Consider the following 27,918-nt stretch of genomic DNA (forward strand, 5'->3'; position numbering starts at 1 on the left):
GATGTCTATAGTGTTAACTGTATTATATTTAGGATGAGGTATGAGTAGAGAGAGAGAGAGAGAGAGAGAGAGAGAGAGAGAGAGAGAGAGAGAGAGAGAGAGAGAGAGAGAGAGAGAGAGAGAGAGAGAGCGAGAGAGAGAGAGAGAGAGAGAGAGAGAGAGAGAGAGAGAGAGAGAGAGAGAGAGAGAGATTGAGAGAGAGAGAGAGAGAGAGAGAGCTGCCATACTAAAAAAAACTGACAGTTGTCTTACAGTTTGGCTCAAAACCACAGACCAACCATTGCCGCCACCTAGTGGCGAAAGAAATTAAATGAAGTTTAACCATTTAATAAAATGTTTTTCTACCTTTGGTGCTTTTCTGAATCATGAATGTATTCCTTAACCCCAAACCGGCAAAGAATCTGCATTATTATTGGATAATGTGTGATCGATGTGTGATGATGTGTGAAATTAAAGTTTTAAAGTATTGTCCTTTATACATTTTCACTTGGATCTTACGTACTATTTAGATTTATGGTATATCAGACCAATGCAGCAGTGGCGCCCCCTAGGGTTGGCCCGGCAGAGCGGCACCCTCATTCAATGGCTGGACGCCTCCCTCACCCCTGCTGCTGAGGCTTAATTTGCTTCATTCTTATATTTAACATTATATATTATTCATTTAAATCAATAATTTTCATTTTCCTAGGGTGTGGATTCCTTGTTGGACAAAATTAACTCATTCATAGCCAGCCAGCCCCAGGAAATGTAATGTTCCCTACAATCAGTCATTTAAATGAAAGCTGAATATTTGTCTTTTTAAGGAAAAGGACAGCCTACTTGAAGAACAAGGAATAGCCTAACGCATGTATAATATAGATACATAACAAAGGATTGTTGTGGAACTCAGCCGAAAGGTTCATGGTTTGAACCCCCAATGTCAACACTCTACCTGTTTCATTCCTTACCATAGTTTTACTTACTTACCACCGCTATTAAAAATGTCTGGGGCGCCACTGCAATGAGGAAGTTAAACACATTAAAGATAAGCACCTTTCTGTAAGGTCATAGGCATTAGTCATTAACACTTAAAACTGGTTTCCAGAAATGGGAGGTTTGATCAAGTTAAATGAGGAAAGGTTGTTCGATATGAAGTAACCTGTATCCATTTGAGGGTGTTTTTGACAGTTGACTGTGTGTAATATTGTTAAAACGTATCTTACTTACTTAATTCCTAAGTTGCTGTGAATATCCGTTTGTGCTTTGGGTTAGAGGTTGAAAACCACTTGTTGCCAGGGTTTTCCTCCCAGTCGAAAGGTTGGATCCCCAATGTCAACCTGTTTCATTCTTGAGCAAGATGCCCCCATACCCTCTCTGCTCATGGATTGTGTGTATCTGAACTCACTGTAAGTCGTTTTCATAGAAGTCTCTGCCTAATAATTAAATACTAAATATTGTTATGTTTTCCAGATAGTTGCTTTAATGTGTTGGTTTATGCGCTACATTACATTTCAAGCCTCATATCTTAGAGGTCAGGGGTCATGAGGGAGTCATGCCAGTAGAGAACTGTGTCAACGCCTATTAGCTGAACCGATGACTGTATTGGCTTACTGGACGTGTTCTGCTTCCCAGGGTTGTCTGAACCACACAATACTCTTTGCTTCTGGTTCTCAGGCTGGTGCCCTTCCTCTGAGAATGTTAAACAGACCCTCTGTCTACACTTATTGTTCCGAACGGGGTCGCCCCATGTGCAGCTCAAACCTTAAACACAATGCTGAATGTTCCCTGACATCGGCAGCCGCATGCAGAACGTAATAACAATCCTATTGTATATTGATCGTGCACTAATTATTATGCATTATCATGCATTATCGCTCACCATTTGTTTATTTGTAGCCTAACAGTAAAGTCGAGTTCAGCCTATATGCAGGCAGGACAAGTGTGCGAAATACGGAGTCCGGGGGGGCTCGACCCCCCCGATTTACCAATGAAACCCTCTAAAAGCCTCAAAATCAACATTTGAGGGGGTCTCAAATTTTGTCAAAAGAGAGCGCACCTGCCGTGGTAATGTTTGGCTTGTTGTGTAAAATGTTGTCAGCATCCGCCGTGGTTGGACGAATGTGCTTTGTGTATGTGTTCAATGATGTATCTGTCTGATTGTATTTGGATGGATGGTTAAATAATGTCACACGATCGGTCATACTGCAGGCTTTCATTCGCAAGTGCACTGATTGCGTGCCAGTCTCCGATAGGCTATACCTGGCATTTATTCAGTTGTTGATTGCTCTTCTAAGTGCGCCATATTGGTGCCAATTATTGCTGTGTTTGCATTGTAATGCACAACTTTGCCTCTCCTTGTTATAAAACATTGTGCATCCAAACAACTTTAGCCAATGCAGCCTCCTATGTCAGTACTTACGTAGGAGGCTGCATTGGCTAAAGTGTTGCTTCACGAATAGGGTGGGTGGAATCCCGTCACCCACGACGACCGGGCTGGGAGAGCCCTGAATGACTGGAGAAGCAGGCTATTTAAGCCCTGCTTCTCCACCTGTTCCTCAGGTGCTCTGCATCTCCTTAATTGGCCCGGGCCAGGTTGCCATAAATATATATATTTAGTTATTTTAAATAAAGCACTTTAATGCTTATTTTTGGGACTTTTGGGAACTATATGTACTTATTAGTGGGGTTCTAAGAGGGTCTGTGCAGTGATAGAAGATAGAAGATACTCAGACTGGGGAGGGAATATTTTAAAGAGGGGTGTACAGGTAGAGAGACGGGCTATAATATATTATAATATAAATAAAATTGTCTTTTAATACACTTTGCCTGATGTGTGTGCATTGTTACGGCCTCTTTGTATGCTTGAAACATTTTACGTAATTTGAATTTTTGCGATCGCCTTCTACAAGTACCAGAATCCTGCTGTTACTAAAGACTGGTCTAGAACTTTGGCAAGGGGACTTGAATCCAAATACAACCTTTTCCTCCTTTCCTAAATTCTCTGCCTATGACCTGCTGGTCAGATGTCCTCTTCCTCTTAACATATTTAAGGATGCTAATCTCTGTATGAACATTATTAATTAATCCTTATCCTCATCCTCATCCTTCCACTTATCTGGGGTCGGGTCGCGGGGGCAGCAGCTCAAGAAGGGTGCCAAAGACTTCCCTTTCCCGGGCCACATTGATCAGCTCTGACGGGGGGATCCCAAGGCATTCCCAGGCCAGTGTTGAGATATAATCTCTTCCCCGAGGTCTCCTCCCAACTGGACGTGCCTGGAACACCTCCAAAGGGAGGCGCTCAGTTGCATCCTTACCAGATGCCCGAACAACCTCTATTGACTCACTTCTAAGTAAAGGAGCAGCGGCTCTAATCCGAGGTTCCTCATGGACGGCTGAGCTTCTCACCCTTTTCCTAAGGGAGACGCCAGCCACTCTCCTGAGAAGACCCATCTTGGCCGCTTGTAGCCGCGATCTCTTCCTTTCGGACATCACCCATCCCTCATGACCATAGGTGAGATTAGGAACGTAATTGACACACACTCTCTGGTCCCCCTTTTTGAACAGAGGAACCACCACGCCGGTTTGCCACTCCTTTGGCACTGTACCAGACTCCCACGCAATGTTGAAAAGGCGTGTCAACCAAGACAGACCCTCAACACACAGAGCTTTCAGCATTTCTGGCTGGATCTCATCAATCCCTGGGGTTTGCCACTGTGGAGACGTTTGACCTCCTCCGTGACCTCCACCGGGGAAATTGACGGGTGACCTCCACCCATCAACCTCAAGCTCTGCCACCATCATAGAGGGTGTTAGTCGGATTCAGGAGTTCCTTAAAGTGTTCCTTCCAACATTTGACTACCTCCTCAGTTGAGGTCAACAAAGTCCCATCCCTGTACACAGCTTGGATGGTTCCCTGTTTCCCCCTCCTGGTGCGGGTTTCTTCAAGAAACACTCTGGTGCCGACCAAAAGTCCTTCTCCATCTCCTCTCTGAACTTCTACCACACCCGCTTTTTAGCCTCAAACACGGCAGCAGCTGCAGCCCTTCGAGCCTGTCGATACCCTGCAACGGCCTCCTTCTTCCGTTGTACGGGTTCCGTGACCATCGTGTCCACCACAGGGTCCGAGGGTTAACGCCCCTTGAGGCACCGTAGACCTTGAGGCCACAGCTCACCGCCGCAGTTTCAGCAATGGAGGCTTTGAACACCGCCCACTCCGGCTCAATGCCCCCAACCTCAACAGGAATGCCAGAAAAGCTCAGCTGGAGGTGTGAGTTGAAGATCCCTAGGACAGGGGCCTCCTCCAGACATTCCCAATTCACCCGCACTACCTATTGCAGCTTACCAGGTCTGTCCAGAATCTCATTCCCTGATCCAACTCACCACCAGATGGTGGTCGGTCGACAGTTCTGCCCATCTCTTCACCCGAGTGTGCGGCCTCAGATTGGATGACACGATCACGAAATCGATCATCAATCTTCGGCCTAGGGTACTCTGGTAACAGGTACACTTATGAGGACCCATATGTTCGAACATGGTGTTTGTTATGGACAATCCATGACAAGCGCAGAAGTCCAATAACAAACAACCGCTCGGGTTTAGATCAGTTCCTCCCCACCACGCCTCTCCAGGTGTCTCCATCGCTGCCCACGTGGGGTTGAAGTCTCCCAGCAGAACTACGGAGTCCCCTACTGTAGCCCCATACAGGACTCTATCCAGGGTCTCCGAGAAGGCTTAGTACTCTGAACTGCTTATCAGTGCATACGCACAAACAACAGTCAGAGTTTTCCCCCCCACCACCCTTAGGCGTAGGGAGGCGACCCTCTCGTCAACCGGGGTAAACTCAAACACCGCGGAGCTCTGCCAGGGATTTATCCGCACACCCGCCCGGCGCCTCAAGCTCTTCAACTCCAGAGAAGAATAGAGTCAAACCCTTATCCAGGAGTACGGTGCAGTGCTGAGACTGTGCGTAGAGGTAAGCCCCACCAGATCTAATTGGTAGTGCTCCACCTCCCTCACAAGCTCCGGTTCCTTGCCCCACAGTGAGGTGACGTTCAGCGTCCCCAGAGCCAGCTTCTGCCGCCCGGGTCTGGTCCGTTGAGACCCCTGACCTTCACCGCCACCCATGTGGCAGTGCACCCGACCCCAGCGGGTCTTCCTGAAGGTGGTGAGCCCACAGATATCACGATATGGTGATGGTTCCAGGAAAGCTATTTTGATTAATGTTACCATTAAATCGCTTATAGACCCGAAGCTATGGCTCATACACACACAATCCTGGTCGATTATCATCTATGATGGCATATACTGTAGTTAGTCAGGTCAACTACATTTTCGATCAATCCGGAATCCAGCAAACAATAAGCAATTTTATGAAATGCAGTATCCTTTTCTCAAACTACTTAGGTTGTTCATGTCTGCCATCCTGTAGACATCGCCTCAAGAGTCACACGTCACAAGAGTGGCCCCCTCTCTGAAAACCCATACCAGGGACTTGGCTGTAGTCAAGTCTACAGGTAAACAGCTGAGCAAGCTCCCCTGAACAGTCTGGCCAGATTGGGCCGGATTGGTTGGGAAATCTGGCCCAATATAGGGCAATGCTGCCCCTGGCCTGACAGCGTTTATGAATCTCACTATGGCCACGCCAAGACCCGCCCTACTCTGGCTGTGATTGGCCGGGTTGCATCCAACTCAACTGGACCCTTTAGAACTCTACGGTACCCTCGCTGTGAACATTCGAGAGCAAAATAATAAAAATCACAACCTAACCCTAACCATAGCAGCTAATATCAAGGTATAGTAAAAGCGTGATAGTCGAATCAATCAGACCAGGCCTATTGAACTAGTGGCCCATAGGTTGAATACGGCCCTTCTTAATTTTTGTCTGGCCCCGTGAGGTTTCCTGCAAACCAAAACATCTAGATTCAAGATTCAAGATGCTTTATTTATCCCGAGGGAAATTATTGTGCAACAGTTACAATACAAAGGTGGGAAAGTAATACAGGGTTAGAGTCAAAATAGATAAAATAGATGGAACTAAAATAATTACAAACTAAATAAGTTAAAAGGAGCGATTAGATAAAAGTGGTATTAGTGGTAAAAGTGGTCAAGTGATAAATAAATATTATAGCAGCAATTGTTGGCAGCATAAATTAACTAAAGTGATTTAATAAATAAATTGGGTAAAAATAATTAAATAAATAAATAAAGTGACATTGGTCTCAGGGCATAGTGTCTCCACGGTCCCTTCTGCAGCCGGAGGTAGATTCAAACAGTCTATGCCCCGTGCCCACTACATGCGTCTGTCGACTGATCCCCATTGAGTTGGAGCCGTCGGCTCAGTCATGGACGCCCCGTGCCCACTACCTCCTTCAGTCAACGGAGGTGGGAAGGCGTTGCTGACTGATGGCCACAGGAAGAAAAGACTTCCTCTGGCGTTCTGTGTTACACCGGGGGAGGATGAGTCTGTTGCTGAAGGTGCTTCTGCTCGAGGTCAGCACCTGGTGGAGAGGGTGAGCATTGTTGTCCAGGATATTGTGCAGTATACACAGCATCCTCCTCTCAGACACCACCACCAAAGAGTCCAGCTGGACCCCCAGGATGGAGCCAGCCAGTTCTCTTGGCCTCTCCCATTGCTTCTTCAATGATCAGAGATCTCGTGGGAACTGTTTTCTCCTCACCCCCCCCCCACACACACACGGATGGACACGTACAAACAGACAGACACACACACGCACACACACACACACACACACACACACACACACACACACACACACACACACACACACACACACACACACACACACACACACACACACACACACACACACACAAACACACACGGATGTACACAAACACACACACACACACACACACACACACAGACACACACACACACACACACACACACACACACACACACACACACACACACACACACACACACACACACACACACACACACACACACACACACACACACACACACACACACACACACACACAGAAATTAACCTGTAGGTGCCCTCATCCAACACAACTAATATAATATTTTTAGAATAATACTGCTAGGGGTCAGAATGACCCCAACAAAACCGATGTGTACAAAATGTGTACAGGACTTTTTGTTAATTTCATGTTTGCCATGTTTACCCCACAGAGTTAGTAAAAGTCATAAAAAAATCGAGCTGAAAAACGTATGTTTTGTTTTAGAGACTGTTAACATTGACTTGGGTCAAATTAAAAAAATTAGTTGCCTGCAAATCAGGTTTGTGTGTGTAGCAATGATACTAGCCGGTATCAGTACCCCGCAGTCAGGTAATTGGCATCACTTAGACAATGTTTGACTCAACCTAGTGAGTCTAGCTTTTCCTCATATGAAAGCCATCAAAAGAAGGGGACGTTTCTCAATGACCAATGCAGGTTGGGGCAGCGGCGCGCTGAATGCGGGCAGCAGGCTAAGTGACGTGACTGACAACAAGTGAACACAACCAACCACACTGACGTTACAATATCCATACATCATGGGCCTACTTCGGACCAACACCTACAGCGACGATCAAGGCTATATTAAAAGGACTATTGCAGAACATAAACGCTATGTTACGCTCCTGACGTCAATTTGCTTACTCTCCTAACTGAAATATAGGACGTAGGTTACATTATCACTGAATCTAATAAATATAAGGCAATAGGCCTATATTATTTTTGACAAAAACATTATTTAAATAGGACAGTAATAGGAAAGAAATGACAAACATCATGTGACTTAAACTCAATCTAATTCGTTTGTTTATGGGCTACATAAATAGCATAGCCACTGTTCAGTAGGCGTCCCCTAATTAAATAAACTTACAATAAAGGAATTCGTGGAAAGCCGAAATTGTGCAGTCCAACGAAGGGGTGTTTGAAATCGTATGACATTAGATTATTCCTTGTCTGATGAGCACAGATTGAGAAATACTACCAAACACTTGTCATTTTCATAATGTATGAAGTATTTCAGTACCCCCCAAACTTTCGTTTTAGTCCCTTTTGGGGGAGGGTCCAAATGAAACCCATTTGAGGGGTTCAGACCCCCCCCCCCACCCCACCCCACCCCACCCCCGTAATTCGAGCCCTCCTACGCCGTTGTGTTATGCTACTATGTGAATGGGCTGAATAGCACGTTGTTATTTCTACAGATGTTATCCGATCAAGTACTGTGTTCCCTCACAATCTACATAACACCATAAACTACATGCGACTTCACCGCCTGGAGAAAAATAAAAGGCATATGTGGGCGGGTGCGTAGGTGTGACGTAAGACCGGGACGATCGGAGCTCCGCTTACTACCTCGAGTTTAGGAGATGTAGCGTTACGCTTATAGGCTATCCATCTATCTCACTCTATCATATAGCATACAAATGCAAAAAAAAGACTTGAGTGAAGGGTAAAAGGGGAACACTAGATTGGTCGATTGCCAGGGAACTCGTGCCGCGGTTGATTGGCAGGCAGGCTGGTTGGTGGCGCTCGTCCCTGTAACGTTAGTCGCAGACGACAGCTCATCGCACCCAAGACCTGGAAATAACCGGCGGACCGAATGTGAAAGTAAGCAAAAAAGAACCTTGTGATGTCGCCGTTAGATTGGTCAACCCTGCGCTTCATTATGGGCATGTGTTGTCTTCAGGTGAGCATTCAATGAAAACATCAAAAAGATAGAGATACTGATGTCTCGATCTCTTGTTTATAGGCAATGTCGGAGGACGTAGAGGTAGGTGCCTTGCTTTTTTTATGAATTGGTGGTTCCCTTAAATGAGTAATTTTTGGGGTACATCTTCATCGTTTAATTTAATATACCTTCACACTTTAGTTCCTTTTGACTAAAGCGTGTGCTGAATACATGTTAGATAGATCATGGTCCCATAGGCCCACAGGATGGATCGTGTGGTCCCCACCCTTAATTCAAATTATATACGCAGTCAAATTCGTTAAAAACCTATGCAAAAATAAAACAAAAGCTTGAATTTAGCCCATTTTGTATCAAATACAAATAAGCTAAATGACTGGATAGGCCTATATGTAGGGTAAACAGTAAACGCACTTATCTTTTATGACCTGGTATTTTGTATGGACAGATTATATCCTTGGGCCTAAACTAACTGTGGTATGGCTAAAGGATTAATAATCCAGTGGGGATCTCATGTTTCCCTATGTCGGCATGATCAAAATAAACACGAATCAACTCAAGTGTGTATATTATATAAATGAACAATTAAGATAAATGAATAGCACTATTAGACATTATTTAAAGGGTTATATAACTGCGACATCAACAGTTAAATATTTGCTTTGTAAATTCAGGCTTTTGTATCGGCCTGAAGGGCTGTCTGCTAGACTTGCTTTGGCATCAACTATAACCATCCGCTCGTAAGAAGATACCCAAATGAAGAAGTGGAAAATGACAGACTGAAAGTAGTTAACTAGTTCTACTTTCCGCACTGGTGTTTACTAGACAACTGCGGTGAGGATGGAGGGGACCCCGGAGAAGCCAAAAGCCCCCCATAAGAAATACCGCATCAAACTGAAGCTCCCAAAGTTAACGCAGTTGGCGCGTCCGAAGTTCAAACCAAAACGCAGCACCGAGCAGAGCGACTCTCTACCCGGTAAGATAAACTAATAAATGATCACTTTCATCATTTTTCAAAGGCCCGTGACTCCAAACAATCATGCCCGTTTATATTTGTTACTTATCCCATGATAGGCTACAACCCAACCATCTCCACACTCGCCAATTTTAGAAAGGCAACTCTCATTTCAGAGAAACGATACACGATTTCCTGAGGCGAATAGTCTCAGTTAGAATCAATTCGTTTTTTATCATCTCTAACTAAACATTTGATCAATGGTACAATTATAAACAATACAAATAATAATGATAATCATATTAATATTAACCAAAAATAATGCTACAAATAAATAGCTCTGCATTAAATGTCAGTTAATCCAAACTCTGAATCATCACACCTAATGGAGGTACTGTATGTGTGCGGATCTTTCTTGGTGCTGAAGGCGCTGACCTGTTAGTAAGCGCTTCAGAGACACCTTTGAGCTTCGGGGAGCTGTTGGATCAGTGTTCCCTTGCGGAGGCGAGCCGATTGCTGATCAACCGCGAGGACCAGCTCTTCAGACGGGTGTCGGCCGAACCAGACCCCAGGTCCCTGCAGCAGGCCCCAGGCTCTCATGGAGGCGCTGAGGAAGAGAAGGGGGAAGACGATGAAGATGTTCTACAGAAGGACCTTGAGGCTCTGATGTTTCGTGTGTGGTTGGTCGTCCACAGCACCATAACCCCCCCTAGCTCCAACTCCTCCACCTCCACCTCCTCCTCCTCCTCCTCCTCCTCCTCCACTTCCTCCTTCTCCCAGGGTGACCTGCGCCTCCTGCAGAGTGCAGTGAGCGTCATCCTCCAGCAGGAGGCGCAAGACAAATGCTGGGAGGAGCAGCAGAAGAACGAGGAGCGTGGTGGGGGTAGCGATGTGGGAGGAGGAGGTGGAGGAGGAGGAGGAGGAGGAGGAGGTGGGGCGAACCTTCCTGACTGGCGCCCGGTAGAGTGCCTTAAAACCCACAGGGAGCTGCTGGCCGTCATGGTGGAGTCTAGGCTGAACAGCGCCGTCCCGCTGGACGGCGTCGGGGCGACCACCCTTTCCAGCGAGGCCAAGAAGGAGCTGTGTGGCCTGGGGAAGAGGCTGCAGGAGGACCTGCTCGTGGTGGTCCGGAAGGTGTCCCTCTGCTACCCAGAGGAGCTGGCCGTCGCCGAGCTCTACGCCGGCCTGTACCACCGCGGCTTCGCCAGCCGGCTGACCGCGCTGGCGCGCACCCCGCTGGGCCTGGACGACTGCAGCTACCTGCTCTTCTGGGTCAATGACTACTACTCCAAGTGAGTCCTGTGGGCTGATGGGCCCCAAAGGCCCCGCTATGCCTGAAGCTGTGCTGTGTGAATAGTGGCTTGAGCTACACCGATAGTTCGGGCTAACATTTCCCCACAGTGGGGGAGGGGAGTTATAGTGAGCCAGAATAGAATGATATGTAGAGAATGGGTGTGTTTAGGCACATTTTATTCTTGATAAACTTTCTAGTTTAGACATTTTTTACTTGCAGCAGAAAGGTTACATTTGCAGACCTGTGGAGAAAAACGCCCCATGTTAGTTCATTGATATGCACACGTTAGTTTGCATAAAACGTAAGGTCCAGTTTAGAACTATCTTAAAAAATCAAGCCATTCCTCTCTTTCTATTCCCATGAGGAAGTTGTTAATGCCTTTGTCCTCTCCCATCTTGATAGCTGCTGCGCCTTGTTTAGCGGAAACATACAGATTTCCCTTTCTGGCCTGCAGTTGCAGGTTTGAATTTGCAGCTGCAGCTGCAACTGCATTGCAGATGAAGGGCCCTTCAAACACAAAGCAAATTTCTCATTGGTTGGCCTCTCTACATTAACTTACAGTACAACGTTCTCTACACTGCTGATCTCTTATAACCCAGCTCTCGACCTCTCTGTTGGTTGATAATGCTAGTGTCTGTTCCCTCGCTCCTGCTCTAGATCCCTAATTTTGCTGATCTAATGCTACCGTCTATAACAGGGAGGAGATCCTCAGTTTTTGTTTGTTTGCTGCTATCTAGACTGTCAATTTGTACTTTGATCAATGCTGGTTTGATCAAAGTGTACTGTCTGACACAAACACTAACACTAACAACACTAACTAAATAAGTCAACTTTATTCCTCGTTGTCAGTCCTGAAGTGCGTTGAACAGTTGGCCGTCTGGGAGAGCAGAATGTGACCACCGGACATGCGTTTTGAAATGCATTTGGTCAACCAGCTGTTTCATGTTAAAAATGGATATGAAGGCAATCTCTTATCTTTTGGTTCATGTGAAGAATGAATACACTGACGTTTTTATGTTTAAGGTGTTGTCATGACAACAAAGTATAGTGATACATTTTCTCGGTGTCATTACTGCATTACACTCTGGGAATATAAGAAATCACTTAACCGACAGCTGGTGAATGGAATGATTGCCGTAAACACAAGATGGTTGTGCTAGTGTGCGTGTAAACCCCGTCGTGCTCCTTCTACTTGGCCCAGGGCGATCTTGAAGCACGAGGAGCTGCAGTCTGTCTTCACCCACGCTGAACTGGGAGCTCTGGTCCCTCAGAAGGAGCTGAACCAGCTGGAGGACCAGTACCTCACCCATAAAGAGGTAAACACTCTAGTGTAGAAGCAAGGGTGGGTCAATATGGGAAGCTCTGTTTAGTGTGCGTAGTTTAACAAAGGATATGGGAAGTTCCCTTTCGTAACTTGCGCAATGTCATGGAACTTCCACGGCAGTTGCCAAAAAACGTTGCCACAAAATTGTAATTACAGTAGGTGCTAGCTACTTGGTTCAATCCCCAGTGTCCACTGTCTACCTGTATGCATCCTTGAGCAAGAAGCCCCCTAAGACCTACCTGCTCCTTAATTACATTTATCTGAATCAACTGTAAGTTGGGTTGTGTTTAATGTGGATGAATCCATCTGCTTGATAACCTAACATTAGCTTAGCCTACTTATATGCTTAGCAAATGTTGTTGCTGCAACGGCACTCATTTCCAGGCGTCACCCTCTGCAGCCTGCTAGCATGCTAAGCTAACAGTATGTGTGGGGCTCCCAGGGTCAGGTGGGGGCATGGCTTGGTTCTGCCCTGGCCAGTGAGCAGAAGAGCTGGCAGAGAGGACCCGAGAAGATGGACCTCTACTGGTTCAGCCCTCTAGCTGTGGACACGCTACAGGTACCACCGCATGCTAGGGGGCTGTGTGTGTGTGTGTGTGTGTGTGTGTGTGTGTGTGTGTGTGTGTGTGTGTGTGTGTGTGTGTGTGTGTGTGTGTGTGTGTGTGTGTGTGTGTGTGTGTGTGTGTGTGTGTGTGTGTGTGTGTGTGTGTGTTCAAAAATTCAAAACAGCTTGAGCATGGAATGGCTTCGGGAAAATGTTTCCCCCTCTTTATCTATCCCTCTTTCTCTAGTAGCATGTGTTGAATCTCTCTCTCTCTCTCTCTCTCTCTCTCTCTCTCTCTCTCTCTCTCTCTCTCTCTCTCTCTCTCTTTCTCTCTCTTTCTCTCTCTCTCCCTCTCTCTCTGTTTCTCTCTCTCTCTCCCCCCCCCTCTCTCTCTCTAGATAGTGGAGAGTGTTGTGTGTGAGGCTCGGTTGGTCCTCAGTGACCCGAGTAAAGCCCAGCGAATCACAGCCCAGCTGCAGCCCTTCTTCACCAGGTATCGTACCTGTGCTACATGATGTACTACACTATATCCACCGTACACTTGACAATACTATACCTATACTATATACTACACTATACCAGCTGTCGGTACGCGCGACAATGTACACATAGCAGAGTGACACTCACACAGCTTAATTACATGTTTGTATATCGTTTTTGCTACGAACTCGACCCATCACAATGCATGGTCGGATCTGTTCTACTTTGTATTCAGCTACAGGAAGGCTTTGGAGGACTTCACCCGGCGTAACCATGACAACGGCCCTGCGGTTGTGAAGGCCAACCTGGGCTGTATCCAACAGTTCAGGTCCAAGAACTCCCTGCTCCCAGCTCCTCATCCTCACTCCTTTCCCCTACTCCTCATCTTTACACCTTCAGCTCAGTTACAACTCCACATTACTCCTCGCTCCTCCTCCCTGCTCCTCCCCATTACTCCTTCTCCCTATACCTCATCCTGACTCCTCAAGTTCAGGTACAACTCCTAGCTGCTCCACCTACTTCTTTTACCTACACTTCCTCCTGTCTTCTTCCTGCTGTTCCACCTCCTTCTCCGTCCTCCACAGGGGTGGACTGGCCATCTGGCATACCGGGCATCGTCCTGGTGGGCCGTTGACCCAATGTGGGCCGGTCCGGTCCGCTATGTTTTCTTTTTTCCTCTCTCTAAATTCCCTCCAATTGGGCCGGCCAATGGGCTACAGAGGGTTAGCAGTGTGTTGCCAGCATCGACGCATATTATTGGTCTATGTTTGTCATTGTCAATCAATCATGGGCTGACTGGCTCAGGGAGCCCTGGCAGTGCTGTCAATCACAACACAAACCAGGGTGGGCGGGACCTCATGGCATGGGCCGGAGTCGCGGGAGCCGGTACGGAGCTGAAAACGCCTGGGTGGTGCTGAAAAACGGCGACATAAGCCTCTGGCGATGGAAGTTAAATGTTCAAAATTGACAGACCTATTTGGTGCCGGTGTAAGTACCATATCGGTTCGGCTTCCAGATCGTCTCGGGGTCCGTCGTCTGCTGATTACGTTACACAATATCATTGGCTGTACGATTGAATGGGCGTACATTACGATTGGCTGCACGTCGGACATTTGTGATTGGCTGTTTTGTGCTGTAGCTCTGGCTGTAGTCATAGCAACCACGAGTCAACAGCGAACACATGTGTGAGCGCGAGTAGGTCTATGTCTAGTTTCGGTTTGTGTTGCCAGATTGGGCATATGTCCCGTTTTTCCAGCCTAACGTGATTCAAAGTAGCCATTTTCATATTGATGTTCATTTTAAAAACATCTGCATATCTTTGAAGTTCAATTAACAGTTATGCAGGTAGGCCTTGGGGCTCTTTGGAGACTTAAGTCATCCTTCATGACAGATAAATTTGTCACCAAGTGTCACTACATCAAAAAAGGCTACATGGCTATTGGCTACATATAGTTGTCAGTACACAGATACTGATTACAAGTTCTATTTGCAGTTTTTTTGCAAGTCATGAATTTGGTGAGGAGTGTAGCTGGCTGGCTGCGGACGAGGAAGTACGTTTTTGTAACCATAAATAGAGAATACAATTCTTTTTACCTATAGCCGTTTGAAAAGTCTAAGACATGAATTACAGGTCTGAATAGATATGCATTCTCATGCGTGTTTGTGCACATGTAAACATACATGTGCACCAGTGTTAATTTCGTTAACGAAAAATATGACGAAAAATGTTCGTCAACGACCTTTTTTCCGTGACTTCGACGAGACGTTGACGAGCTAAAAATAGATCTGTGATAATAAAAACGATGACGAAATGTCATTTTGTTTTCGTTGACGAGACGAGACAGGACGAAAATGTTATTGGTGTGCTATTTGGACATTCAAAATGCACGATATTTTCCAATCAGTACACTCCCGTAAGGTTCTTATGCAACTGTTCACTCCTCCAGTAAATAGGACGGACCTTAGCTACGACTTGGCAACGGGAGGTATGGTCCACTCAGCTATGAGCTAACGTTATGCATTGTACATGATTCGAAATTCTTCCCAGCTTTTATTCCACATATACTAGGGTCTATAGCATATAACCGCGTTGTCTGATTACAGTTTAATTCATTTTTCACAATTTACCGGCTCTTGTTTTGAAGAAAATCACCGCGCCATTCGTTTCAATGGGAATCGCCACGGTCTATACTCTGACTTCAACATAAGGTGGACTTTGAAATTCGTCCCAGCCTTTATACCCAAGATACTATCGGGTTTATAGCATATAACCGCGTTTTCTGATTACAGTTTAATGCATTGTTCACAATTTACCAGCTATCGTTTTGAAGGCTGAACAGACAAGAGTAGTAAAGTGTGACGTCACGTTTCGAGAGCAACAGATTTGGTTCTACACAAACCAAATTAACAAGGGGAAATCCTATGGCACACAAACCTTTTATAGAAAAGGAACAATCTTTTTGCGAATTGATTTGTGAGTTTGCTTTACCAATGATGTAAGTAATATTGAGAATAGATTGTCTTCACATTAAAAAAAAAACTAAACTAAACTAACGTTGACAAACTTTTCCTTTTAATACCCCAGGGGAATACATGAACGCCTCGACATTTTTCGATTGGTAGTGATTTTCACCTCTTGAAATTGATTTATTTTAATTTTGAAAGAAACAACACATGGAAGCAATGGAGAACACCATCTCTCGTTCGGTTGTTTAGAACTGAAAATCCGGTTGCCAGGACAACGTAACGTTTTCACTTTAGTACTCTATTTGAGTGGAACAACTTAGCAGGTGTCCATATAGCCTAGTTTAAAAAGAGAAAACATTTTGACTAAAAGTAATGACTAAAAGTTGACTAAAATGTAAGGAATTTTCGTCGACTAAAACTAGACTAAAACTACAAAGGAAAACAATGACTAAAATGTGACTAAATATACTAAGCATTTTCGTCAAAAGACTAAGACTAAGACTAAATCTAAAATAGCTGACAAAATTAACACTGATGTGCACATACACGTATATGAGAATGCATATATATTTAAACCTGTAATTCATGTCTTAGACTTTCATACAGCTATAGATAATATATATTTTTTCAATTCTCTATTTATGGTTTCATAATGACTGAGTCACCGTTAAAACAAATGAGTTTCAGCTCTAATGCTGCTACTGTCTGTAATATGTTTCTATTTAGATTATTTGTCGAGATATTTTGTTATTATTGTCCGAGTCTGGTTTTAACTAATTACACCAAAAGATTTTCACAGTCACAGACTAAAAACTGCAAGAGAGAATTTAGCGTTGGATCAAGTGTGATATTTAACAAGGGTTTTATAGATCTGTAGATATGGGTGATGGAGATGCAGCGACCACAGGAGGTCCGTTAACTTCCTGTTCGGGTTTCACATCTATTTTGTCAGCAGCACCAGAGACACAAACTTGAAAAACAAAAACAGTAAAAAGCAACAACTGCTATTTACAGTGTTGTACTATTATTGGATGGATGTACTTGATTAAATTGTTTTAATCAAGTACATACAGGCTTCTTCCCGTTCATCTCGTCCCACCCCTAGTGCTGATAATGTAGTGGGCTGGTCTGGACAGAAAATGCCAGGGCTGACTTTCTGTCCCAGTCCACCCCTGGTCCTCCATACTCCTTCAGGTCAGATACAACTGCTCTCTCCTCCCCCTCTTTATCCCCACACTCCCATATTCTCCCCCCACCTCATCCTACCTCTTCTTATCTCCTCTATCTTCCTCTCCTCATCGTCACATCTTCTCCTGCTCCATCCCTTACTCTTTCTCATCTTTACTCCTCTTACCCCCCCCCCCCCCCGCTCCTCTTAATCTACCAGGCTGAAGGAAGTTGTGATGTGATGTTTACCACTTGATAGGAGCTTCCTGGAGAAGGAGGACAACGCCCTGTCAGGTGACCAGGGGGCAGGGCTGCAGAGCAGCGTGAGGGCCCTGGAGGACTGGGGATACAGCGTCCTCACCGGCCCCATACACCTGGAGACAAAGGTTACACACCTACCTACCTCTATTCACCTGCCCCCATACACCTGGAGACAAAGGTTACACACCTACCTACCTCTATTCACCTGCCCCTATACACCTGGAGACAAAGGTTACACACCTACCTACCTCTATTCACCTGCCCCCATACACCTGGAGACAAAGGTTACACACCTACCTACCTCTATTCACCTGCCCCCATACACCTGGAGACAAAGGTTACACACCTACCTACCTCTATTCACCTGCCCCCATACACCTGGAGACAAAGGTTACACACCTACCTACCTCTATTCACCTGCCCCATACACCTGGAGACAAAGGTTACATATCTACCTACCACTATCAGGGTGTCCGTGCTAAATTTAAAATGTAAGGCCTTAAAAAGTCTTAAATTCTTTACAAATGTTATATGCTGGTCTTAAATACTGTAACTCATGTCTTAAATTTGTCGGGGCAGGACTATTTCTTTTTTTTTTCTCGTGGGATTTTTCAGGAAGGACATGTAGAGAGGCTTCTTTCCTGCTAGCTGCATACACAAACGATTATCTGCGTGCTTGCTAGCTAGTCTGCGACAATGGGTAGGTGCAAATTCAAGGACAGTTGGCTGGATGACGTCCGTTTCCGAAGTTGGCTCGCGTCTGTTGCCAACCCAGAAGAGGCCAGATGCATTCTGTGCAAAACTACAATCAAGCTCGGCACCATGGGCATTAAAGCTGTCGTCAGCCACATGCAGTGCCAAAAACCCAAAACATTTGCCAGGAGCCATTTCGCAGTTTTGCATCTCTGCCCCGGCGCCACTGCCGCAGACAGTGGCGCCACATCTGAGAGTAGCATTTGGTGCGACACCAACACCGAAAGCAGAGGTTTTGTGGATTTTAGATACAGTGGTCAAGCCCCAGTCTTACAACTCCAATGAGGGGATAGGAGATCTCTTCCGTTTGATGTTCCCTGACTCGCAAATCGCGAGCACCTATACATCGGGAAAGGACAAGACGGCGTATATAACTCGCTTTGGACTAGCGCCTTTTATCAGAAGCGAGCTAATCTGCAGCGTGTTTTAGGTCTTAAATTTCATTCAAGGTGGTATTAAAAAGGTCTTTAAAAAGTCTTAAATTTGACTTGCTGAAACCTGCAGATACCCTGTCTATTCACCTGCCCCATACACCTGGAGACAAAGGTTACACAACTTTACCTACCTCTATTCACCTGCCCCATACACCTGGAGACAAAGGTTACACAACTTTACCTACCTCTATTCACCTGCCCCATACACCTGGAGACAAAGGTTACACAACTTTACCTACCTCTATTCACCTGCCCCATACACCTGGAGACAAAGGCTACACATCTATCCAGCTCTCTTTCCCATCACATGACCAGTACACCTAGAGATAAGAATTACGCACCCACCTTCCTCTCTCTCTCTTCACCCGGCCCGGGTTACTCGTCTATCTATCTATCCAGCGGTCTGACTTCCTGTCCGACTGACTAGCCGTCTGTCTGACCAGCCGTCTCTATCTCTCAGCCCCAGTACAGACTCCTATGGTCCGGTTCCTGGCTGGCCAGGGCGGGTTGTGTTCTGGACGGACTGCTGGAAGCTCTGGACAGACAGCTGCGCCTCCACACTGACATGAAGCCGGCCTGCCTGGAGGTAAGACAGGCGTCCGGCCGTCCCTCTTGTCGGCCTGTCTTTCCCTCAGCGGGTTTGACTTCCTGTTTACCTGGCTGTCTGGGAATAATATGTCAAACCCGCCAACAGGTCATAAATCGATGTCTGAGGTGTGTTTGGGTGCGTCTCCTCGTTTGTAGGTCTTCCTCGGAAAGCTCCACGAGGAGGTGCTGATGGAGTACGTGAAGAGGCTGATGAAGGGGAAGGTGATGATGAGGAGCAAGGAGGAGCAAGAGGAGGCGGCTAAGTTGCTCTGTGACCATGGCGACAAGATCCATGACTACTTCACCGAGGAGGTGAGACACACACGCCCACACACACACACAGGCATGCACGCACGGCCATAAGTACTTATTACTCGGCTTACCCCTGCACTCGTAGTCGTAGTAATAATACGACTAGGACTGCAGTATGGCGGTTTTTCTAAGCACTTTTAGCCGGGCCAAACCGTACCTCACCTATTTGAGTTTTTTGGACTTTGGACAATATTTCAGTATCGAAGAGCACTGATCACATCGATATTCAATGCGTTATTTTTTCTAATATCAAGGACACCGTCGCGTAAATATGTGTGAACATTGTTGTTGAATGTGTAAACAGTACTAATCTGAAATCAATCGGCTCTCGGAGCCTTTGAGACCATGAAGCCAAAAGGTGAATTGAACGTAAAACTGAATTCAACATGGCTGATATCAATGTGTGTGTCTCCGTCCGTCTGAAACAACCCAAACATAAAGTGTGAGTGTTGTTTCATCAACTCGAGACACACCTTCAAGCAGGAAGCTTGTGGTAATGGAAATGCAAAGCCCAGCCACACTGGGCTGCCACACCGAGTTGAACAGTGCCGAGTTGGGCCAGTATAGTGTAGTGGAACAACACCAGTATAGTACTACATGAATGTTACAGTAGAGCTGTGTGTCATAGGGCTCCCCCAGGGCGGAGCTCCTCCCACTCCTCTCCAGAATTGCAGAGGTGGTCCGCCTCCAGGAAAGAGAGAGTCTGCAGCTGGAAGTGGCTACCATGGCGATGCATTACCCTGACCTCAGGTAACCTCTAACCTCTGAACCTGGCAACTCTCTGCCCTTAGCTCAGATAACCTCGGACCTCAAGCGACGTTACCGTCTCCCACATCCTTTGTTATTGTCCTATTGTGACCACATTGACTCTTGTTGTCATGGTAACAAGGTGAGTTCAACAGGGGCGTGAGGTGTGTTAGAGAGACAAATACAGAGATGAGTAGAGAGCGACAGAGAGAGAAAGAGAACGCGAGAGAGAAAGAGAGTGTGGGAGAGCGCGAGAGATACTAGGTGTGTCTCTTAGCTCAAGTTACGGCACACTATTCAGAGGCAAGAATATGAGACAATACTTCACATGCAGCTGCCATGCAGCAGATGTTAATCCACCCTGGTTTTATCGCTGTAATTATTACTTTAACTTCTTAATGCAATAGCTAGTATGTCTAAAGATCTATCGTTACGTTCTTCTCTCTGCAGGAGCAGTCACGTTGCGGCTCTGATGTCACTCAAGTTCAACCTTCTGGCTGCCGACGCCCGCATTATCAAAAAGAGCATGCAGGACATCCGTCCCCAGCAGCCCTCAACCGATCACATCTTATTCTTCTCCAGAGTGCCTGTAAAGTGGATCAACAAGATCTAACCATGACAACCAACATAGCAAACCCTAACATTCTGCACTTAAACAACTTCTACGCTGTGTATCTTTAAGTGTTTCTTTCCTCCGTTGGGGTTGACAGCTGACGAATAGGGAAGTGCAACTAAGTGCTAAGTGATTATCACTCACGTGCTGACAGCTTCCTTCCCGGAAATTCTGTTGATATTTAAATGTTGGTGTTTGTTTCCTCTGTTTGGGTGGACCACTAATGAATAGGAAGTGTGCCAATGCGCTACACGATCATCATTCACGTGCTGACAGCCCTTTCGAATAAGTGCTACGGCATTTTAAAGATTGCGTGTTGTGCATGTAGCTGTATTCTGTGTTCACTATTTACTCCCTGGTCACCTAGCACGTTCTAACTTCATTCACTGCAAAAATCACGCGTCAAAGATTTTTAGACTTACATTTTTAATTAGTATTTGGAGCACAATATACAGTTCGAGTTGGAACACCTTGACTATAGTATTGGCAGCCAGGATCATTTGGGTTCATCTGGATTTCGTTATTCATATCCAGACACTGGCAGTGATCAGTAATGTCACAACGGTCAACATTCTTTTACACTCACCACAGCGCCCCCGCTTTAAAGGGCAAGTCTGCATTAGAGGCACAGTATTTATATCACAGGATCTCACAAGTTAAAGTGGTATTTCATCTCTGAATTATGGCTGTGATATGTAGCTCATTGCAGACTTTGATGTGTAGTGAGTTATATTATCTTTAAATGATGTGTTATTTAGAACAGCTGCGTTTTAAAGTATGTGATTGCAATGGTTGTAATGTGTTTTGTTGTGCCGTAAGGGTGGGTAATGAATGGACTATTCAAGCCTGGCTTTTGTCAGGGTTTGGTCAAAGAGGTAGGATGAGGCTAGAGGACAGTGTTTTGGGTAGCTATGCCCAGTGTTACAGGCTTGTATCATAGTCATGTTTGTATTGCTATTGTGTTGGTCTTCATGTACAATGTATGTGAGATAAAATAAAACATAAAACCTTGATGGACTGCCTGACTACGGTACCCTACGACAGCTTTATATTTATACATACAGTATACCATTAACCTGTACCTGAATTCAGTCAGGATGAAATCGTTAATAGCCGACCATGTGTGTGAAGTGCTTCAAATAGGAACACCAATTCGTAACCTGTTGATTCAAAACGTTATTTAATCATTGAAACCACCTTGATTTGAGTATGAAAAACATTTTATTACCAATATCAAACTGGACTGCCTAAACTTAAGTAGACCACGCCACACGTACAGTAGGACCACACTACGATGAGAACAAAATCAAGCCTTGGCACAGATATGTGATGTCATCACCTCGCAGACACGTGATGTCATCACATTCGTGACGGGAGCCTGTCGCGCTAGGACGTCCCACTGGCCGTGTAGGAGAAGTGGGGGAAGCTGGGCCCGTCATCGCCATCCAACATCTCCAGCACTCGGTCTGGTGGACGGCAGCAGAGAACCACAACAGGACAACACTCAGTACTTCGTCGTGACAGCGTTGACCATCTGTGTCAGTCAGATACAGGTCAATGGTAAATGGACTGCATTTATACAGCGCTTTCCTAACCAGTGGCTACCCAAAGCGCTTTACAACATTGCCATTGCCAACATTCACCCATTCATGCATCCATTCTCAGACCGACGGCGGTGTCAGCCATGCAAGGCGACAGCAAGCTCATCGGGAGCAGTTAGGGTGAGGTGTCTCGGCACGAACTAGCAACTTTCCTGTTATTAGCCAACCCACTCTACTTCCTGAGCCACATGCCGCCCCGCAATGGGAAGAAAGGACAACGGAGAACCACACTCAACCCTTCCTGGAGATAGACAGTGTATATTATAACAACACTGGTGTTGTGCACCAACCAATGGGGGAAGCTGTAGGTAATCAGCACAATGGGGTTATCAGGCCCTGAAGAGAGAGGAAGTGGGCGGATGTGGTGTGTCCCCACGACGACGTGGACTCATGATGTTCAACTTTTCAAAAGAGAGAGAGCGAGAACGTCAAGAGAGATGGAGGAAGGAGAGAGGAAGAGAAGGAGAGAGGGAGAGTAGGGGAGGTTGTTTATGTACCGTGTCCGGGTGGGGTGATGGTTATGGCCTGACCGGTAAACTCCATGTCAAAATAGCGTGTGTCCATCTCTGAGGTCACCTGGGGCTTGAAGGGCGGAGTCAGCTGGTGAAAGAGGGAGGGGTTATGCAAATGAGGTGTGATGTGCTAGCGAACGCCAGCTTTTCCTCCCCTGACATTCTTGATGAGCTGTGATGGATGCTCTCTCCATACCTTCTTGAGAAAAACCTCCTCCCACCGGACCCCCGTGAAGAACTGGTGCTTCATGACCTCCTTGGCGTCCCCGGGACCACCGCCCAGCCTGAGTTCAGAACAGGTTCAAAGGTCACCCAGTTTCACCATTAAGCAACCGATTATTGTTAGCGCAATTTCCAATTCTTACCAATGATCATTTATTTGACAAATCATTTAGGTCTATAAAATGTCCAAAATACTAGCAAACGTCAATCCAAACAATAACCCAACCCTTAGTCAAAAGTGATTACATTTGCTTGCTCTATCTGACAAGGAGCCGTGACAATTGATTAACCTAAATCCTCAACAAAGCTCAACACGGTGTTGACAGCTTCAAGCCCAAAGCACAGGGAGCACGAATTTCACCACGTCTTCTTTTGAAGCGCGACGCACACAAAAACTGCAACCGGACTACTTTCGCAGAGCACAACTGTAGAAGGGCTGCATTATTTCCTGCGGGCCTCAAATCAAACAATGTAAGCTTGTAATTGAAGGCAAAATCAAACAATATTTTTCACATTTGGCTAGGACCTGGCCCTCCTACCGGGCCTTGGGGTCCTTCCTCAGCAGGCCGGCCAGGAGGCGGCGGGCGGCCTGGCTCAGCGTGGAGGGTAGGCGGACCTCCTCGGTCAGGATGAGGGAGAACAGCGCCTCGTGGTCGTGGCTGTAGAACGGCAGCCGGCCGCACATCATCTCATACATCACCACGCCCAGACCCCACCAGTCCACCGCCCGGCCGTAGTCACTGTCCTCCAACACCTGGACACACACACACACACACACACAAAAGGTGTGGTCTTACTCTAAGGGGTGTGGTCTTACTCTAGGGTTGGTGGGCTTACTTTAGGGGGCATGGTCTTACTCCAGGGGGCGGAGTCTTACTCTAGGGGGTGTGGTCTTACTCTAGGGTTGGTGGGTTTACTTTAGGGGGCATGGTCTTACTCCAGGGGGCGGAGTCTTACTCTAGGGGGTGTGGTCTTACTCTAGGGTTGGTGGGCTTACTTTAGGGGGCATGGTCTTACTCCAGGGGGCGGAGTCTTACTCTAGGGGGTGTGGTCTTACTCTAGGGTTGGTGGGCTTACCTTAGGGGGCATGGTCTTACTCCAGGGGGCGGAGTCTTACTCTAAGGGGTGTGGTCTTACTCTAGGGTTGGTGGGCTTACTGTAGGGGGCATGGTCTTACTCCAGGGGGCGGAGTCTTACTCTAGGGGGTGTGGTCTTACTCTAGGGTTGGTGGGCTTACTTTAGAGGGCAGGGTCTTACTCTAGGGGGCAGAGTCTTACTCTAGGGGGTGTGGTCTTACCTCTGGCGCTAGGTATTCAGGGGTTCCGCAGAAGGTAGTCATGGGGACGTCGTCTGTGACGCCCTCCTTACAGAGGCCGAAGTCAGTGATCTTAACATGGCCTTCTCTATCCAGCATCAGGTTCTCCAGCTGCAAGATATACATAATACACCGTTCTATGGAAAGTCAAGAAGGCCACAAACTGGTCCTAGAATGTTGCGGTAAAAGGGCTAAACCTCACGGAAACCGTACGGAATCTGTGCGGTTTGGCAGGAATTCCGTACGGTTTGGCAGGAAAACCGTATGGAAACGGAATTCCTGTCAAATCGCACATATTCCGTACGGATTCCGTAATGATTCCGTATGGTTTCCGTGCGGTTTAGCCCTTTTACCGCGCCATTCTAGGGCCAGTTTGTGGCCTTCTTGGCTTTCCATACTGTTCTGACTGGAGCATGAAGACACACACAAACACAAGCAGACAGATCAAGAGGGAAAATGAGAGCCAGAAAGGGAGAGACAGACAGGTAGACCGGAATGCCACACCTTGAGTTTGGACAGACAGACAGAGAGACAGACAGAGAGACAGACAGACAGACAGACAGACAGACAGACAGACAGACAGACAGACAGACAGACAGACAGACAGACAGACAGACAGACAGACAGACCTTTAGGTCTCTGTAGACAACATTTTTGACAGAGTGCAGGTAGTCGAGAGCGGAGACGATCTCTGCTCCGTAGAAACGAGCTCTTTCCTCCGAGAACACGCGCTCCCTCGAGAGATGGAAAAAAAGCTGGGAGGGAGTGAGGGAGGGAGGGAGGGAGGGAGGGAGGGAGGGGGGGGGAAGGGGGAAGGGGGAGACAGACAGAGATACAGAGAAGGCGAAAGCGAAAGGAGACAGAAAGACTATTTTAATAAAAATTTTCTTTTCCAAAATACAAAAGAAAGTTGTAGCATTTTCTGCTTCTGGATGAGTTGCCATGGGGACGGGCCAAAGCAAGCAGATCAGTTGAAGGAAAGAAGCTACTGCCTGCTACTGCATGCCCTCTACTCTAAGGACCAGCACAGCTATGAACTCATGGTTAAGGAATGCAGCAGTGCTAACCTCCCCTCCGTTGGCGTACTCCATGACGAAACACAGCCTGTCGTGGGTCTGGAAGGAGTACCGCAACACCTAACATCCAGAAACACATTTCATCTACTCCATATCACGGTCTGTTGTGTAGATATATGTATATATATTTAACACAAAAAAAAAATATATATATACAGTATATATATATATAAATATTTTTTAAATAAATATATCTATGTAATTGATCCTCACGGTGAGGAAGGGGTGTCGGGACGTCTGCAGCACTCTGTTCTCCGTCAGTGTGTGAGCCACTTCATCCTGACAACAACAACGTAAGCAAACAACAATCAACAACACATTCACTGGTTTTGTTGTCACAAAATGTGTCCTCAAGTCATTAAATATTAGTCAGTATAAGTAAAACAACACCCCCCCACATACACCCACACACAAACCCACACGCACTTGCACACACACACACACACACTCACACAGTCAGGGGGTCAGGTTACCTTGGTGACGATGACCTCCTTGCGGAGGATCTTCATGGCGTAGTACCTCCCCGTGGACGTCTCCTTCACCAGGATCACCTTCCCGAACGACCCCCTCCCCAGCAGGCGCAGGTACTCAAAGTCCAGCATGGACTGGTTAACACACACATACACACACGCACACAAACACACACACACACACACACAAACACACACCAATGTATCCATATAGATATTTATGCAAACACACATGCGTGCGCACAGATGCTTTTTAAGTAGTAGAAGAAAATGTCTGATGTTAATAATAATGATGTATTCTGTAGGTTTTAGAGTGCTAGAACCAGAACGGATCGTACCACTTTGTCTCTGGGGTGGTTGAGGTGAGGCTCGCTCCGGTCCTCCTCTGCCTCCTCCTGCTCCTCTGATCTCTGCAGTTTGGCCGCCACCCCCTGGATGGAGCCCAGCCAGTCCTCCCTGACACACACAGAAAAGGCTCTGGGTTCAGCTGTATAGAGAAGAGCTGTCCTGCCCGGAGAAGTCCTCAGTAGATTAACTTTACCTGCCCTCAATAGATTAACTTTACCTGTCCTCAGTAGATTAACTTTACCTGTACTCAATAGATTAACTTTACCTGTCCTCAATAGATTAACTTTACCTGTACTCAATAGATTAACTTTACCTGTCCTCAATAGATTAACTTTACCTGTCCTCAATAGATTAACTTTACCTGTCCCCAATATATTAACTTTACCTGTCCTCAGTGTATTAGCCTTACCTGTCCTTAGTGGATTAACCAAATCTGCACTCAGGTGTGTAAGGACCTTATATGTTCTCAGTAGATCAAGGTTACCTGTCCCCAGGTGTGGATTGACTTTACTATACTTGTCCTCCTTAGACTAATTTAACTGTTCTCATTAGATTAACTTTACTTGCCCTCAGTGGATTAATTGTACCAGTCCTCAGTCGATAGATTTGACCTGTACTCAGGTGTGTAAGGACCTTAAGTGTCCTCAGTGGATTAATTGTACCTGTCCTCAGGTGTGTCCACATAGAAGGTCCTTTCTATGACCGTGGTCCACTGGAGACAGCGAATCATGAAGGAGTTGGCCTTCGGTCGCTCTGTCTTCATTACCTGACATTCTAGAGGTTGGGAGGAGGAGGAGAGCGGGAGTAGATGAAGAGCATGAGAGAACTAACATATTATATGTAGATAGATTCTTTCAGAGACCAACAGTATAGATCGAAAGACAATGGACATGAAATGTGCCTCCTTTAAGAGAACTGGAGTATTGACCTAGACTCGAGAATATAGCTCTTACGGGCAACAGAGAAGTTGTTTAGGGGGGTCACTAATTGATCTACACCCTGTGGTCGCTCCTTGTAACCGATGAAGGTACCGTCGCTTTTTAGGAGGAAGAACCTTGGGCGCCATGTTTTTATGTACTCTCCTGTGAGAGGGAGAAAGACAAACAGGCAGATGAGACGGAGAGAGAGAGAGAGAGAGAGAGAGAGAGAGAGAGAGAGAGAGAGAGAGAGAGAGAGAGAGAGAGAGAGAGAGAGAGAGAGAGAGAGAGAGAAAGAGAGAGAGATTGAGAGAGAGAGGGAGAGAGAGAGCGTGAGACAGGGACATGCTAATTTGAGTACCTATAACTGTTGTACATATTTATTTTTGCATTATCTTGTATTTTTCTTATGTGAATTTCACAATGTAAATGCAGGTATCCATATGCCAGTAAAGCTCTTTGAAATGTAATTGAATTAAGAGAGAGACGGAGGAAGAAAGAAAGATGGACTATTTCTGTAGTAATGAGTTTATTACAGGGATAGACACGTACACAGTAGCCCAGACCATCAGACCCAAACAAACACAGGCACATACACACACAGAGTTGTTAACCTCGTTTATGAAGCCATCCTTCCTTCACTATCGTCCCCTCAGACATCACGAGCTGCAGGCTCTATCTCCACTCTGATTGATAGGCGTAGAGGTCAGAGGTTGGCAGGACTTAATCAGAAAAAAAATCAGTAATTAATATCTGATAACTTCTAACTTGTTACTTATCTTAGCCACATTTAGAAATTCCATCAACAATTCTCTCTTTTTCAACAAGTACTGTGTTATTTTATCATTTCTTAATTGATTATTTCTTAATTG

At 46.1% G+C, this 27,918-nt stretch overlaps 2 protein-coding genes across 5 annotated transcripts; one reads left to right on the top strand and one right to left on the bottom strand.

The window, feature by feature from the left end:
* Window positions 1-8,159: 8,159 nt before the first annotated feature.
* Window positions 8,160-21,717, top strand: tnfaip2a (tumor necrosis factor, alpha-induced protein 2a). 4 transcript variants are annotated; one of them, XM_056581159.1, is made up of 13 exons: window positions 8,165-8,568; window positions 8,711-8,731; window positions 9,473-9,623; window positions 10,030-10,894; window positions 12,098-12,212; window positions 12,663-12,779; window positions 13,163-13,257; window positions 13,480-13,572; window positions 17,137-17,263; window positions 18,786-18,911; window positions 19,070-19,225; window positions 19,854-19,975; window positions 20,423-21,714. In XM_056581159.1, exons 2-13 carry the CDS (start codon window positions 8,714-8,716, stop codon window positions 20,583-20,585), a joined length of 2,148 nt encoding a protein of 715 aa, XP_056437134.1. In that variant the 5' UTR covers window positions 8,165-8,568; window positions 8,711-8,713; the 3' UTR covers window positions 20,586-21,714. The 4 variants fall into 4 exon arrangements, with proteins under 4 accessions (XP_056437136.1, XP_056437133.1, XP_056437135.1 ...); XM_056581158.1 differs by lacking the exon at window positions 8,711-8,731 and having other exon boundaries at window positions 8,163-8,647; window positions 20,423-21,715; XM_056581160.1 differs by lacking the exon at window positions 8,711-8,731 and having other exon boundaries at window positions 8,164-8,568.
* On the bottom strand, window positions 20,978-26,892 carry LOC130374979 (RAC-alpha serine/threonine-protein kinase-like). Its single transcript, XM_056581963.1, has 11 exons — window positions 26,792-26,892; window positions 26,120-26,237; window positions 25,785-25,916; window positions 25,525-25,590; window positions 25,303-25,371; window positions 24,865-24,990; window positions 24,218-24,346; window positions 23,460-23,674; window positions 22,895-22,982; window positions 22,684-22,786; window positions 20,978-22,051 (listed from the first exon to the last, which is right to left on the bottom strand). The coding sequence occupies exons 1-11, from the start codon at window positions 26,890-26,892 to the stop codon at window positions 21,972-21,974; spliced, it is 1,227 nt and encodes a 408-aa protein (XP_056437938.1). The 3' UTR covers window positions 20,978-21,971.
* Window positions 26,893-27,918: the final 1,026 nt, after the last annotated feature.

The sequence above is a fragment of the Gadus chalcogrammus genome, chromosome 21 (genome assembly GCF_026213295.1).
Source record: "Gadus chalcogrammus isolate NIFS_2021 chromosome 21, NIFS_Gcha_1.0, whole genome shotgun sequence".
Taxonomy (NCBI): Eukaryota; Metazoa; Chordata; class Actinopteri; order Gadiformes; family Gadidae; genus Gadus; species Gadus chalcogrammus.